Source organism: Lagopus muta, chromosome 11, assembly GCF_023343835.1.
Source record: "Lagopus muta isolate bLagMut1 chromosome 11, bLagMut1 primary, whole genome shotgun sequence".
Classification (NCBI taxonomy): domain Eukaryota; kingdom Metazoa; phylum Chordata; class Aves; order Galliformes; family Phasianidae; genus Lagopus; species Lagopus muta.
This window is the reverse complement of record NC_064443.1, coordinates 2,185,235-2,199,300: the sequence shown is the minus strand read 5'-3', so window position 1 is coordinate 2,199,300 and position 14,066 is coordinate 2,185,235. Positions and strand designations below refer to the sequence as shown.

General features: G+C 41.5%; 1 protein-coding gene across 5 annotated transcripts in view; it reads right to left on the bottom strand.

Moving 5' to 3' along the window:
• Positions 1-14,066, bottom strand: part of NISCH (nischarin) — a 30,597-nt gene that overhangs the window by 3,938 nt on the left and 12,593 nt on the right. For 3 of the 5 annotated variants that reach the window (XM_048957370.1, XM_048957368.1, XM_048957369.1), the window contains exons 6-17: positions 13,499-13,594; positions 12,673-12,768; positions 12,008-12,160; positions 11,160-11,228; positions 10,568-10,753; positions 10,244-10,372; positions 8,932-9,045; positions 8,018-8,126; positions 4,218-4,339; positions 3,362-3,405; positions 1,569-2,882; positions 995-1,169 (exon numbers count right to left, since the gene is read on the bottom strand). In XM_048957370.1, the coding sequence (XP_048813327.1) occupies positions 995-1,169; positions 1,569-2,882; positions 3,362-3,405; positions 4,218-4,339; positions 8,018-8,126; positions 8,932-9,045; positions 10,244-10,372; positions 10,568-10,753; positions 11,160-11,228; positions 12,008-12,160; positions 12,673-12,768; positions 13,499-13,594 (2,607 nt within the window). Of the gene's footprint in view, positions 1-994; positions 1,170-1,568; positions 2,883-3,361; positions 3,406-4,217; positions 4,340-8,009; positions 8,127-8,931; positions 9,046-10,243; positions 10,373-10,567; positions 10,754-11,159; positions 11,229-12,007; positions 12,161-12,672; positions 12,769-13,498; positions 13,595-14,066 lie in introns of those variants that run through there. The other 2 variants (XM_048957371.1, XM_048957372.1) reach the window with 2 other exon arrangements.

The following is a 14,066-nucleotide window of genomic DNA, read 5'->3' as shown; positions in this document are numbered from 1 at the left end:
CATCTGCTAACTGAAGCTATGGTAGATATCTGCTGAAAATGCCTTTGTTTTAGAGAGAAAATGGTTTCTGCCGTGGTCTAATGATTCCCCACTTCTGGGCAGAAAGAAAAGAAAAACATTGAGTGCACAAGAGAGCACTAGAAGAGACACTGAAGGTAATTCTATAGATGAGTAGTGCTTCCTGCACCTCAAGGTTATCAAGCCTTCACATGCTACTCAGTGCTCGGATACAAAGATCCTTAAGAGGGATGGAAGCACAGCTCATCCCTGTAGCTCCTTTTCTTGCTGTGCAGCTTCCATAGTAACCCAGCTCCATTACTTTTCCTCATCAAATCCTCATGGTGCAGAGACAAGCACACTTAAAAACTGCCTGCTTTAAGAGACTGGGAAAGGAGTCAGGTAATTAAAAAGTGACTTTCTTAATAAGCTTTTCTATTGCTGTCTGCAGCAGGAATGTAGTCTTCTACTACTTCAAATGCCAATCATCAACAATTGCAGCCAGCTAATGAATTTAGGTTAGAAGCTCTACGCTTCATTTCCGAATTACAGATCTTGTTTCTGGAGTGCCCACAGCCACACAACATGCTGTGTTGTATTCACATAATGCTCACAGTCAGGACATCAATTTAGCCAGGCACTGTGTCAAAATACAATTCCATTCCAGTGACTCTTCCATTTCATCACTTTAAAAGAAAAATGGGAACGTTCTCGGAGCAATCACCTTCTCAAGACATACATTAGAACATACATGAGATCCTCCTGCTGTGCACCACGCATCCTGAAGGCAAAATACGCCTGCCAGCACAATTACTGCAGCAGTGACAGCCATCTGCACAAGTGTTTCATCAAAATACTTTCTGGTCTGGGATAACCTACATTTGATTAGAACAGCGTTGCTGCTTTTTTTTAAATTGAGTTTGTTATGTTAGTTTTTCAATATCTAATACTGAAAGGTCATAAGCATATTTTCACATAGCCAGGCTAGGTGCAATACCTCTGCAATGTTGCCATGGAAGAATTCAACTAGGGCATTTCCTTTAAGCCCAGCCACATACTGCAGAGACACAGAAGCATGAAGGTGAACTGGAATCTGGTTATCTTCTGTAATCTTCTGAATGAGAAATTCAGATGGATATAAAGATGACAGAGTCAGATGAGGCTTGTAAAAGCTAGGAGACAGACAAGATCCAGAAAACAAGATCAAAATTTAAGCAAATCTACAGCTCTTCCACTATCTAACAACTATGAACAGGCAACTTCTATTCTTAATAAAAATGAAACATCTTGAGCATTGCTGTCTATTCTGTCACATCATCAGCCTGCAAGCACATGAAATATGAAGCCTCCTTCCATAAGAAAATACATTTTAAGCTGCAACCATAGAACAATAAGGAAACTGTACCTGGACAAGATCGAGTCCAGGATAACCATTCACACAAAGACCAGCAGAATGAAAATACAATTCATCAGCTCTCCAGGCCAAAAACAATTACAATGACAAGTGCCAGCAGTGGCTAGGCCACATTCACTTAGAGGTTGTGCAACAAACCTGTCACAGGAGGCGTTACCTTGCTGACTGACCATGTCTGTTTGACTCCAAGGCGTGATTTCTTGCAGCATCTGATTTGTTTGAAGCTTTGAAGATGATAATAGTCTTAATGCTCTTCAGCAGCGTCCTCAGAAGGCTGTAGACTCTTAAGAAGTGGAATTTCTCATGAGGTAGAACAAACACTGCTGTAACAAATCTGTATCCAACAAGCAGCTCCAGCACGTGCCCATCCAAAAATGAACCTTTCTGCTGGGTGGACCCACGGGTTGGATGCAGCACCACTGATGCTAATGGAACACTATTCAGTTTAAGAACACTTCTCAAGTCTCCGGCAGCTATCAATTTACTTGGCAGTACACTGAAATCCACCTTTATTATGTACAAATGTTGTGGTGTTAGAAACAGCCAGCAGGGATGGAGCACACAGGGACACGGGTCAGGAGATTTATGCATTGAAGAATAAAGTGCGGAGCACAAATCATGTTTTGACCATGTTTTGTTACTGCCAGCTGACTCTGGCTGATGCAAGGTTTTCTGAACACTGGTTTTATTCCCATAAACAAGGTAGGTTGGAAAACAGCCTTTTATCTCCACATCCTCTGGCGAAATGCAATTCAATTCCATAAGCTGACCAAGAAACTCTTGGAGGTTTGCACTTCCACAGTATGTTGTGGAGATGGGTAACACTGGCGTGCAGTGTTGAGAATGACAAGTGTGCAAACAGGAATAAAAGTCTTGAAGATTCTGGGAGTCTGAAACAACAAACAAGCAGTTATCACTGTTTCTCAGCTTCAGCGCTAAACAGATTTCTGGCATGAGGAAACCAAACTCTGTTAGGTCAGCATATGGAAAACACAGCATTAATTTCAAAGCAGAAGGGATATGCTGGCAGCTTCCCCTCAGTTCCTGGGGAGGAATCTCAAACACAGCTAGAAAATCATCCGTCAAAACTAAACAGGAAGCAAATTGCCTGACTTCTTTATGAATATGAATAGAAAAACTCCAGAGAATTTTGACTATGCTGATGCTCTTCACTGCTGCGTTGTCAGCTGACTGAGTTTGTGAAGCACTGAACTCAAGAGTCTGATCTCCTTCATGAAGTCCCATTTCAAAATATCCATCTTCTTTGTCTGTGGTTCTGGAACTGGCTGGAAGGCTTCCTTTATTCTCTATAAAGGAGGGGGGTGTCCTCTGCACAGTCTGTGCTATCAAGGCAGAAAGGTGCTGGGTAAAATCCTGGTTTGTGGCAGTGTATGACATGCAATTAAAAGGCAAGATGACAGTGTTACAGGGGTCAGGCACTGTACAGCATTCTTCCTCTGAATGATCCAAACTTCAAAAGAGACAATACGTCACAGTAAGTACAAACATGAGCTTAAAACCAGCTATGGCTATCTACAGTTGATGGTGCTGCTTGTCAGAGCTCTGAGGTTTACTCTTGTTACTGAAGTCAGCACATACTTTAGAACATCCTTGTAAAGCATACAGCCACTGGTATTAAAGGCTTGTAATGTGCAATCTGACAGACAGAATTTGACTAAAATTGTCATTCATCCTCCATTTCCCACCTCCAATAAGTATATCCTACAAGTTAAAGCAGTTTACAATACAGCTATTGCTGTTTTTTCAAACTCCCAAATCCATTTCAGGGCTTAAAGGCTAAGAACCACAATACACATGAAATCACTTTTAGTTCAAAAAACAGCTGCAGCATGCAGTGAAAGACAGTTCTGCCATGAAAGCCACATTTTAAAAACGCATTGTTACCACAAAGCTAAGGAGGATTGAAACCAGAACTTATATACAGCTTACCACATATTACCACCTCTTCCATACTCCAGTAGAGAAACAGGTGCCTGAGGAGAGGAAGGAAACATCAGAAACCTACCAACTACTTATGGCTGCCAGACTGCAGCAGGCACGAAAAGCAAAGTTAATGGTACGACTGTTTATGAGTGTGGATGGTGACAGGACAATGGGGAAAGGTGTTAAACTGAGACAAGGAGGTTTAGGTTGGATATGAGGAGGAAGTTTTTCACCCAGAGGGTGGTGAGGCACTGGCACAGGTTGCCCAAGGAGGCTGTGGATGCCCCATCCCTGCAGGCATTCAAGGCCAGGCTGGATGTGGCTCTGGGCAGCCTGGGCTGCTGGTTGGTGACCTGCACACAGCAGGGGGTTGGAACTGGATGAGCACTGTGCTCCTTTGCAACTCAGGCCATTCTGTGATTCTGTGCTAGGCTCCAGCTTTTTAGAACTAGCAAATTCACTGTGAAGTCCAGATTGCCATGGTTGTGGGCAGCTGAGCTCTGCTGTGAGGATCCTAGAACACAACCTTTTCTAGTTTAATTTGGACATTCTTTTAAAGTAGAAAAAGAATGGACTCTGCTGCTGATTTTAGAACAGATCCAAACTGCTGCCCATAGGTATTATTTCAGCACACTACAAATTAAAAGCTACTGAACTACCACAAAGTGAGGCAAAAGGTAAAGGAACTTGACAAAGACTAATCACAGTGGTGGCAAAGGAAGACACTCCCCCAAGGTCTTGCCCTGCCTCATTTCCTGAAGGGGAATCAAGATAGCTGTGCTTTACTTTGATAAAAGAAGTCTACTATCAGAAAAGCTTGCAAAAAGACTTAAAATACCATCAAATAAAGAACTGCAATTACCTGATTTTTACATCTTGAATCTGGTATTTCAGAGCATCTCTGGGGAACTGTATGGTCTGTAGGAGTCGATGCATTGAATTGCAGTGAACTGCTTGCTAGGACTGTTTCTTCACAAACTATTTCTAGAACAAACACAAATTGCTCTTAAAACTACTGCAGTAAAACCAAAACTAAAGCACAACATTATCTGCCAAATAAGTGGAATAAAAGTTGCACAATTATCATACTTTATCATAAATTATTAAAGCTAAATGATGTCTTCACATAATAGGACAGAAGAAAATAGAATTTTATCTGAACCACAGGAGCATCTTTAAGTGCAAAGTTGTGTTAAAGACTGCTGACAATTTAAAGCTCAACATCTGTGCCTGAGAAGATCATGGAACAGATCCTCCTGGAAGACATGTTAAGGCACATGAGAGATGAGCATGTGATCCCAGCAGCCAGCATGGTTTCACCAAGGGAGGGCTGTGCCTGACCAACGTGGTGGTGTTCAGTCATGGAGCAAGACAAGGAAGGCAACTGATTCTATGTGGTCTTGTGCAAGGCTTTGACATGGTTCCCTATCACATCTTCATCTCTAACTTGGAGAGACATGAATTTGAAGGGTGGACTACTTGGTGGGTAATGAATTGCTTGGAAGGTAGGTTGTGGTCAATGTCTCTACATCCAGGAAGCCTGTAATGAGCAGTGTCCCCTGGGAGCTCCTCTTGGTGCTAGTACTCTTTAACACCTTTATCAGCAACACATGATGGGATCAAATGCACTCTCAGCAAGTTTGCTGATGACACCAACCTGAGCTGTGCAGTTGAGACAGCAGAAGGAATGGATGCCATCCTGAGTTGATCAAGGTCTCTCTGAAGTTGGACCCTTGTGAACCTAATCAGATTCAGCAAAGCAACAAACAAGGTCTTGCATTTGGGTTGAGCTAATCCCAGATATGCATACAAACTATGAGAAAACTCCTTGAGAGTAGCCCTGCTGAGAAGGACTTAGGAGTCCTAGTTGATAGGAAACTGAACATGAGCCAGCAGTGTTGTGTGCTTGCAGCTCAGAAGGCCAATGCTATCCTGGCTTTCATCAGAAGAGGGATGGCCAGCAGGGTGACAGAGGTGATTGTTCCCCTCTGCTCTGCACTTGAGGCCTCATCTGGAGTACTGCATGCAAGTCTGGGGCCCCCAACTCAGGAAAGATGTGGAGCTTTTGGGGAGGGTCCAGGGGAGGCTGCAAGGATGCTCAGAGGGCTGGAGCACCTCTCCCATAAAGACAGGCTGAGAGAGCTGGGCTTGTTCAGCCTGGAGAAGAGAAGGCTGCAGGGAGACCTCATGGCAGCCTTCCAGTATTTAAGGGGAGTTTAGATACACGAGGGAAATCAACTTTATACATGGGTAGATAGTGACTGGACAAGGGGGAATGGTTTTAAACAAAAGCAAAGGAGATGTAGATTAGATGTCAGGGACAAGTTTTTAATGAGAGAGTGGTGAGGTGCTGAACAGGCAGCCCAGAGAGGTTGTAGATGTTCAAACCATGGAGATGTTTACAGCCAGGTTGGATGGGGCCCTGGTGAGCTTGGTCTAGTATCTGATCTAGCAGCTGGCAACCCTGCCTGTGGCAGGGAGTTGGAACTTGATCTTTGAGGTCCCCTCCAAGCCAAGGTATTATCTGATTCTATGATCAGGTGTAAGAGCTCTTAACATGACTTAGTTGTAATAGAAATAGTTCTGTCAGAAGCAAGCTTTTTCACAGACAATTGCTCTGCTTGCAACAACTGCAGCAAAGCATTTTTTCATCAACTTTTCAGCATTTCCTCACATTTCTGAAAGCTTCAAGAGAATCAGTATCTGTATCAATCCTTCAGAAAGTTAACCACGCTCCAAGGGCATTCAAAACTTATTGCACCACCCTACTCAGAGCCTTTTTGAGGGGTTCAGAGTTGAGTATCAGTAAGCTTATCATTAGTGCATATAAAGGAACACTTTTTGCAGTACTACACTGAAGCAACATGGAAAATCATTTTTCAGTATTACCACTGAGCCAACCAGCTCAAGAACTCAAGTGAGCAAATAAAACCAGCAGAATTAGAGCTGATTTGTGCTTCCAGACATAAGAACTCCTGCACGCGTCTTTCTGGATCGATGGCAAGGTTTAGCAGGTCGTATGGAAAAAGGCAGAACGTGTTTATTACTTGAACAAAGCCTTGCTTTGCATTAGCAAGAAGGAAATTCAAACTGACAGGAAAAGCAGAACATTGCTTTTTTGTTTTCTATTTCCTATATTAATATTTCATCTTTTTCCACAAGCCATTTGCCAGTGGCATTTAATTTGAATTATATTTTACGGAAACAGAAGGGGTCTAAAAAAACTGCAGGGAAAACAATTCATAGAAACAGTATTTCAGGAAATGAATTCTATCATTCATGACTGAAGGTCTAACAGTTAAATTCATTGCTGAGCACATTTCAGAATTTCTCAACTGATCTCAAAGTCACGGTTTCCAAAGCACCTCTTGCTGGGTAAATATGCAGAAAATAGTAAATCTGTGCTATTGAAAAATGACCTGCCCCAGTCCTCATTTATTTTCCCACCACTTACAGCAGCATTCCCCAAGGTTTTACTAAAGGAGCCTCATGAAGAGGATTGCAGTTAAAAAAAAAAAAATCCAAAAAAGACACACCTGGAAATCCTATACAAGTTGTTATATGAAAAATTTGAAAGAGGAAGATGTTCCTCCCCATCTGTGCACTCATCTGCTCTTAAACATCAGCTGGCACAGAAAAGGACAACTGAGCAGTAATTCTGAGACCATCACAGCTGTTGCTTGTGTATGTTTACAGTGAGCCCTGCATAGAACAGCAGGCCATTACACAGGGAAACTGCCTCATCCCTGTGGCTTAACTGCTTACTACATCACAGCAAGCACTGAATAGTTCAGTTGGAAAGGACCTTCAAAGATCTTGCCCAACTGCTACTGACTCCACGTTATCCTTAAGTACTTCCCACACACAATTCTGAAGAACTGCCAGCATCTTATCTGCAAATGAAAAATTACCAAGAATGGTTACAGAGGCAAATAAAGTGCAGAAGTAACAACTAAATCTGCACCTGTTTTAAGTTATTTGTCCTTAAGTCAAACGCTGTAAAAAAGAAAAGTATTTGTGGAGTGAACTACGAAAGCTCTACTGACTGCACAAGTCAAGCAAGTGATTTCCTCCACACCAAGCTGTTCAATGCAAAAGGAATCTCTTTTCAAAAGAGACAGAAGTCATTTTCAGGTAATGTGAGCAGGTGCTGAAGCCCTACAGAAGGGCTGAAATCACAGGCTCAGCCTGCACTGCTGCTCCCACAACAGCCTTTTCTCTACTTTTTCCTTTTTCTGTCTTCCCTCAAGCTGACTGATGAAATGCAGCCCTTTGGGGGTGGGGGGGAAGCTCCTTCAACTGTCATTTTGCAGACCAAGCACAGCTAAGATAAGCAATTTCAGAACGTGCCTACACATGTCAGTTTTTCCATTAAGAATCTAGGACATATCTGAAGTGCAAGAAAGACCTCCTCTGATTTCTTTATAATGATATGGTAAAACATCCTGAACCCAAACTTCCAGTACAGGTGAACAGCACTGCAGCAAACAGGTCGACTTCAATGACTCGCACACAACTTTCAACTTCTAAGCCAACACTACCAAGCTTTTCTCCTTCATTGTAAGCCCTACATCCATGCATATAATATTCATGTATATCAATGCAGCTTAAAAAAGCAGAACCAAGAGGCTCAGCCCAGCAGCACGATACATACATGATTACCTTGGCTGGAGCTGACAGGACGAGGCAGAGAGGGAGAGGAAGGACGAACAGTAAGGGAAGAACAGTTTGATTTGGAACTGGCAGCAGTGAGCCTGAAGTCCTCACTGATCTAATAAAGAAAGTATGCAGTGATTAAAGAAAAAACTGAAACAACTACACAGGACACACTAGAACTGGAACTAAAACAAGTCTACACAAGCTTATCCAATTTTAGCAAAAGCAAGACAGCGTCAGCTTTTTTGTGACCTTCTGTCACATCCAATGAAGTTTGTGATTCACATTCTTAGCAGAATTCCACTAAGAAATCATTTGAACAGTACTTTTCAACACTATTTCCTGACGAAATCAACAGCAAGTTTTACAAACCATAAGGGAATAAAAATGGGAATTCCACTGCAAGGACAGAGTATGTTCTGTTGTAACACCAAAACAAGATTGACTAGCTACACAGCACACAAATGTGTGAGAAAGTAAACAGGATTCAGGTTCTTGATTCTTTTCCACCTCTAAGCACCCACAAGAACATCAGAATGACATTTTAGTACCCATCAGCAAAAGCAGTGAAATTACACCTTTGCAAGATCTCTACTTCTCTGAGTGTAAAATCAACTTATGGCCATCTGCACATTCACTGCAAGCACTATTAAGCCATCCTATCTTTTCCTCCCACTTCCTCTCTCCCAGATCAACATAAAAGGTCACAATTACTGAAGTTACAATGAAAACTAAGAGGCAACATCCCAAGTTCATAACAGCATTAAAGCACAAAGCAAAGAAAGTAAGAACTCAAAAGCTGCAGGAAACTTGAATGTGTTCCCCTCTGACCTAATTTGTAGAAGTCTTTGTAAGTTTAAAACACGTCCTAAGCTAAGCAGCACATTTTATTTGCTCCTCTCAGCACTGCTCAAACTCACCTTTTTATCAGAGTTGCTCAGTTTGTACTTCACCTCCTTTGATTTTTGTATAGCTTTTAGAACTTCGACAGTGTCGAGTTCCTTCTCTGTAGTAACAATGTTATCCAAACAGACCTGGAAAAGATCAAAAATATCCAAAATATCTAAAACCAAAGCAGTACTACAATGTGTTCTAATAGTAGAAAGATATCTCAGCCTAATAGAAACTATGTGCATCTTAGTAAACATTAGATGCAAAAAAAATTATCACATTTGACCTTGCTCCAAGCTGACACGAATTTAATGTAAACTCGAATGGCTTCTTCAGTACCCTTTTAGCACAACCATTTCAACATAATGGTTTTTAACCCACTGAAGACAATAAAGTTCCATTCAGATCCAGGAGCGAGGAGTATGGTAGAATAACAGCAGCATTCTTTTGTTCTCTGAAGACCTTTTCCAATTCACACTAAAATCCCATTGGATTTTAGACTCAGAGAATCGCACAACGGCTTGAGTTGGAGGAGACTTTAAGGGGATGTGACACTTACAGACATTGTTTAGCAGGCACTGCACTAATGGGCTGACATCTGGACTTGATGATCTTAGGGGTCTTTTTCAACCTTAACAACTCAATGATTATTTAGTTCCAACCCCCCTGCCATGAGCTGGTTGCCACCCACCAGCTCAGGCTACCCAGAGCCCCACTCAGCATGGCCTTGAGCACCCCCAGGGATGGAGCACCCCCAGCTCTGCACAGTGGTGCCAAGGCCTCTGAGTAAAGAACTTCCACCTAACATCTTAGCTATGTCTCCTCTTTTATTTCAAAACCATTCCTTGTTCTTGTCACTATCAGACCACATACTAAAGTCAGGCTCCCTCCTCTGTATAAGCTCCTAATTAGCACTGGAGGGCTGCAACCAGGTCTCCCCAGAGCCTTCTCTTCTCCAGGCTGAACATTCCCCAGCTCCCTCATAGGAGAAGCGCTCCAGCCATCCCATCATCTCCATGGTCCTCCTCTGGACCCGCTCCAACAGCTCCATTTCTTTCTTCTGCTGAGGTAACATTCACACTGCTTTACTCACCATGCTTTAAAAAAGCATTGCTGCCCAGAGAGGCTGTGGATGCCCCATCCCTGGAGGTTCAAGGCCAGGTTGGATGGGGCCCTGGGCAGCCTGGTCTGGTATTAAATGTGGAGGTTGGTGGCCCTGCGTGTGGCAGGGGGTTGGAGCTTCGTGATCCTTGAGGTCCCTTCTAACCCTGGCCATCCTGTGATTCTGTGAAAAGTTTCTTCAGGTGCCAGCTTCAGAGAAAGAAGTACACTGTGGCTTACCTCTGAGGCCCTGTCTCCAAACTGAGCAAGTACTTTGGTCCGGTAATCAGGGATGATGCTCAATGGATTGCTGGATAAGACCACCTTTTCTAAGCATGGGAGGCTTCCTATATTTTTAACTTCATCAATCTGAAAGTTTGTAAATAAATTAACAAGTCAGATAAATGAAAATCAGCATGCTCACGGAGCATTTCTTGCCCAAGTTACAAGACATGATAGCAGGTAAAAAATAATTAGTTGGATTTATTTGCAGTTTTTCCCACTAAAAGTGGATGTTTGTGTTCCAAACTACAATTCAGTTTTGTACTGAAAAAATCAAGTTACCTGTTCTATTTTGTTGCTGCTGAGATCCAAGTTGACTAATGAGTAAAGTTTGTTAAGACCATACAGACTTTCCAGCTGATTTCCTGCTAAATTCAGAGTTTTGATGTTTCCCAGTTTTGTGTGAACACCTTCCAGTGATGTAAGTTTGTTATAGGATAAGTCCAGATGAACAAGGTTGTAAAGATGCTACAAAAGCAAAGAACATCCATCACACACAGCACATTAAAATTCAACAGCATCAGGAACACTATCACAGCTCGCTCACTTCTTGTCCAACAGCATTTTTCATGCTGGACATAGGTTTAAGCCTGTCAAATGGAAATGCCCTCAACTGACCTAACTAACTGACAAGCTTTTATACTGACCCAGAGAAACAGCTCCAATGAATACACAGATGTCAGTATTGGCAAAGAAATTCAATCATACAGTGCAAGTAAGAAACATCCACTGTAAGGGGACTGGGATGTTACAAGGGATAAGCAACTTGGGCTTGCTCATTTTCTTATGGAAAATTGTTTAACACAACTCTGAAGGAAATATTTGTTCTCTAAGCAGTCTGCAAAGAAAAACCACCTTCAAAAGCTTCACTTACCTGTAAGTTTTCTACTAGTGACACTCCATTGTGACTCAAATCCAGGAATTCAATCTTTGGAATTAATTTCTAGAAGAGGAAAAAAATGCCTGTGGTGAAACATTTTGGCTCATAAATCAGGCCAGATTTGTTTCAGTATTAGCTGATAGTAAGGAAAAGGTAAAGAAAACCCATCATCCTGTGCACAGGATGAAAAAAAGCAGTTTGACAGTGCAGCAAAAGAACTGAAAATGGCTCTTACAGAAAACAGTATCACAAAAAATTCTGAACAAGAGAACTGCACTGCTAGTACATGATCTACAGCTTACAGAAGTAATTATTTCCTTCTTCACAGGAATAGGAAAAGTTAAAAATACAACCTATGTTCACATTTGACAAATTCTTGTGACGAAAGTCAGTCTTTTTTTTTTTTCTCCTTAAGAGCAGAATTATCAAACAGAAAACTAAGAGACTGCCAACAATACTGACTCCAGTTTCCATGCTCTTCATACTGTCTGGATATCAAAAAGGCTACCACCAAGCCACAAGTTCAAACAGAGGAAGTTTCTGCTCTGATAACACTCTGAAGTTGAGCCTAAAAGGAGTTTTGTTTTAAAAAGAAAAACATGCTTCAAGAAGTCAGCATTCATGAAAGCATTACTTACTGCACACAGAACGACAAACTTTTCTCCCACGGCAAAGAAAATATGAAGGTAATCAAAGAAAAATTACCCTAAGTATTAACAAGGGCAGCTAACCAACATTTAAAAGTGCAACTGAAAAAAGAGATACAAAGCCAATGCAAAATCCTTGCTACTGAAATGTGCCTCAGAAGACCAGACATACTTTAAACATAAGATATTTCTTACCACTGAATCATCAATTTGAGGGATGTTATTGTGACTCATATCCAAAGTTGTTAAGTTTCTCCAAGTTGGAATAACTGCTGTCACTGGACAGCTTGCTGATGCACCCTCTGGCTCCCACTGATCAAACTCTGAGGCCTCAGGCACCAGGATTTCCTATGTAAGATGAGCATAGTAAAATGTTATGTCTTCAATGAGAGCAACTCACTTTGAAAATAGTCCAAGGAACTCTTCTAACCTTTAATTATCTAGACTAAAGCTGTTGGTCTTAACAAGGAGCTGGCTGGGTCAGGAATTTTTAGATCTACAGGAATACCAATATTAGCAGCCAATCAAGTTGGAGAATATGAAACAGCCTAAGTTATGCTAAATATACATCCCTCACCACATCAAAGCACAGAGAAGAGCTAAGCATTCAGTTCTACATGAACATTCCAATAAAGACATCACAAACGTTCCTCTAAAGGACACACGTACACAATTCTTCCACGTGCTACAAAAAGTTGAGATACAGAAAGATTAGAAAATCCTTCCAAGATCAATGGCTGTAAAACCAGTCCGTGCAAGAAACACAAAACTACATGCTCTCCAAGTGGATGTTTGCACAATGCAGATGTTATCTTGGCATGTGCTTTAAACGTGTACCAGAAAGAGGAACTCACTCCTACCTTCATTGATGTTGCTGAAAATCGAACGCTCATTGTGGCTAGAGTGTGCTTTGAAGAAGTCAGCCCTCTGATAAGCTTTCCTCCACAATGACTTATCTGTTTTAGAAGAAAACTTTAATTTGTACAAAGCCATAAATGCTAGAACAAGAAAAAACATGGAAGCAGCAGCAAGAAGCCTCAATATCAGATTCTCCACTCTGTTACCCATTTCAAATGTAGATATGGCACTCCATTAAAACCTCATTCTGATAACAAATAACCACGAGATAATCAGACCAGAAATAGCAGTACAAATGAGATGCCATAAGAGGGTATAAAATAGGTTATTCTTTCTCTAGAAAGATGTGAAGAGGAAAACATTTCAGGAAGTATTCACCAAAAAACTGAAACTTCATTTGCAGTAAAAGTACACCACTGAAAACACTCTAAACATTGCTGAGCAAGAGGCACTATATCCCAAAATGTACTTTTACAAATTGGATGACAGGGTATTTTCACACATTTGGTGGTATACAAATAAAAAACACTGTGTACTAACAGATCACATTACACAACAGCTGTAAGATATTCAAGACAATGAAAAGCAGCTCTATCTAGGTATACACTGGAAATCTCATCCTTTCTGAACACACAGTGCAAGGTAGTCCTAATTTGGCATCCTTATTTCCAAGAGTTGTTAATAAAACTTGTCTCTAAAGAAAAGTTCCATCTAAAGATTGCACTCTCAATTTCTAGCACCAAGTCTAAGGATACAGTTATCAGTATTAAGACATGCAGCAGAGCTTGGATTCAGGGCCTGTAGAAGCAAGCAGTACCTCAGTCATACCTCTATTTGATGAAGTGATTTAAAAATAGATAGATCAAATGGCAAGAGATGCTCCTGAATGTTACTGGTTCCAAAAGGTCCTCCTGTTCCAGTGACCTGGTTATCAACGTTTAAGAACAGAGCTTTAGGGACACATAGGATGATACAACCCATCACAACACATTTCAGAACTGCCACCTTGTGTTTGTGTTTTGTAGCACACTGAGCATGGGAAAAAAAAGGCACCATTGGCAAGACAAATCAAGGCTTCAATGCTGAGCTGAACACAGCAAAGCCACGTCCTCTGAAAAGAACTTATTTGAAACCCCTGTTTCTTTTAAGGCAGAACTGCCTTCCTTTCCAGTACAGAGGGAAAAGTTCAGAGCGCTGACAACACAGGCTTGGAGAAAACACAGCACTCCACTGATACACATCTAATAAAACTGCATCTAAGAATTTCCATGTGCCCATTGGAGTTTGGCCCCTGGAGAACACTAGCAACACACAAAAAAAGGGCTGTTTCCTTCACGTACCCTGTGCACACAGTTTTGGGAGAAATCTTGAAGGCTTTCTCTGGTCTAATCTGAAC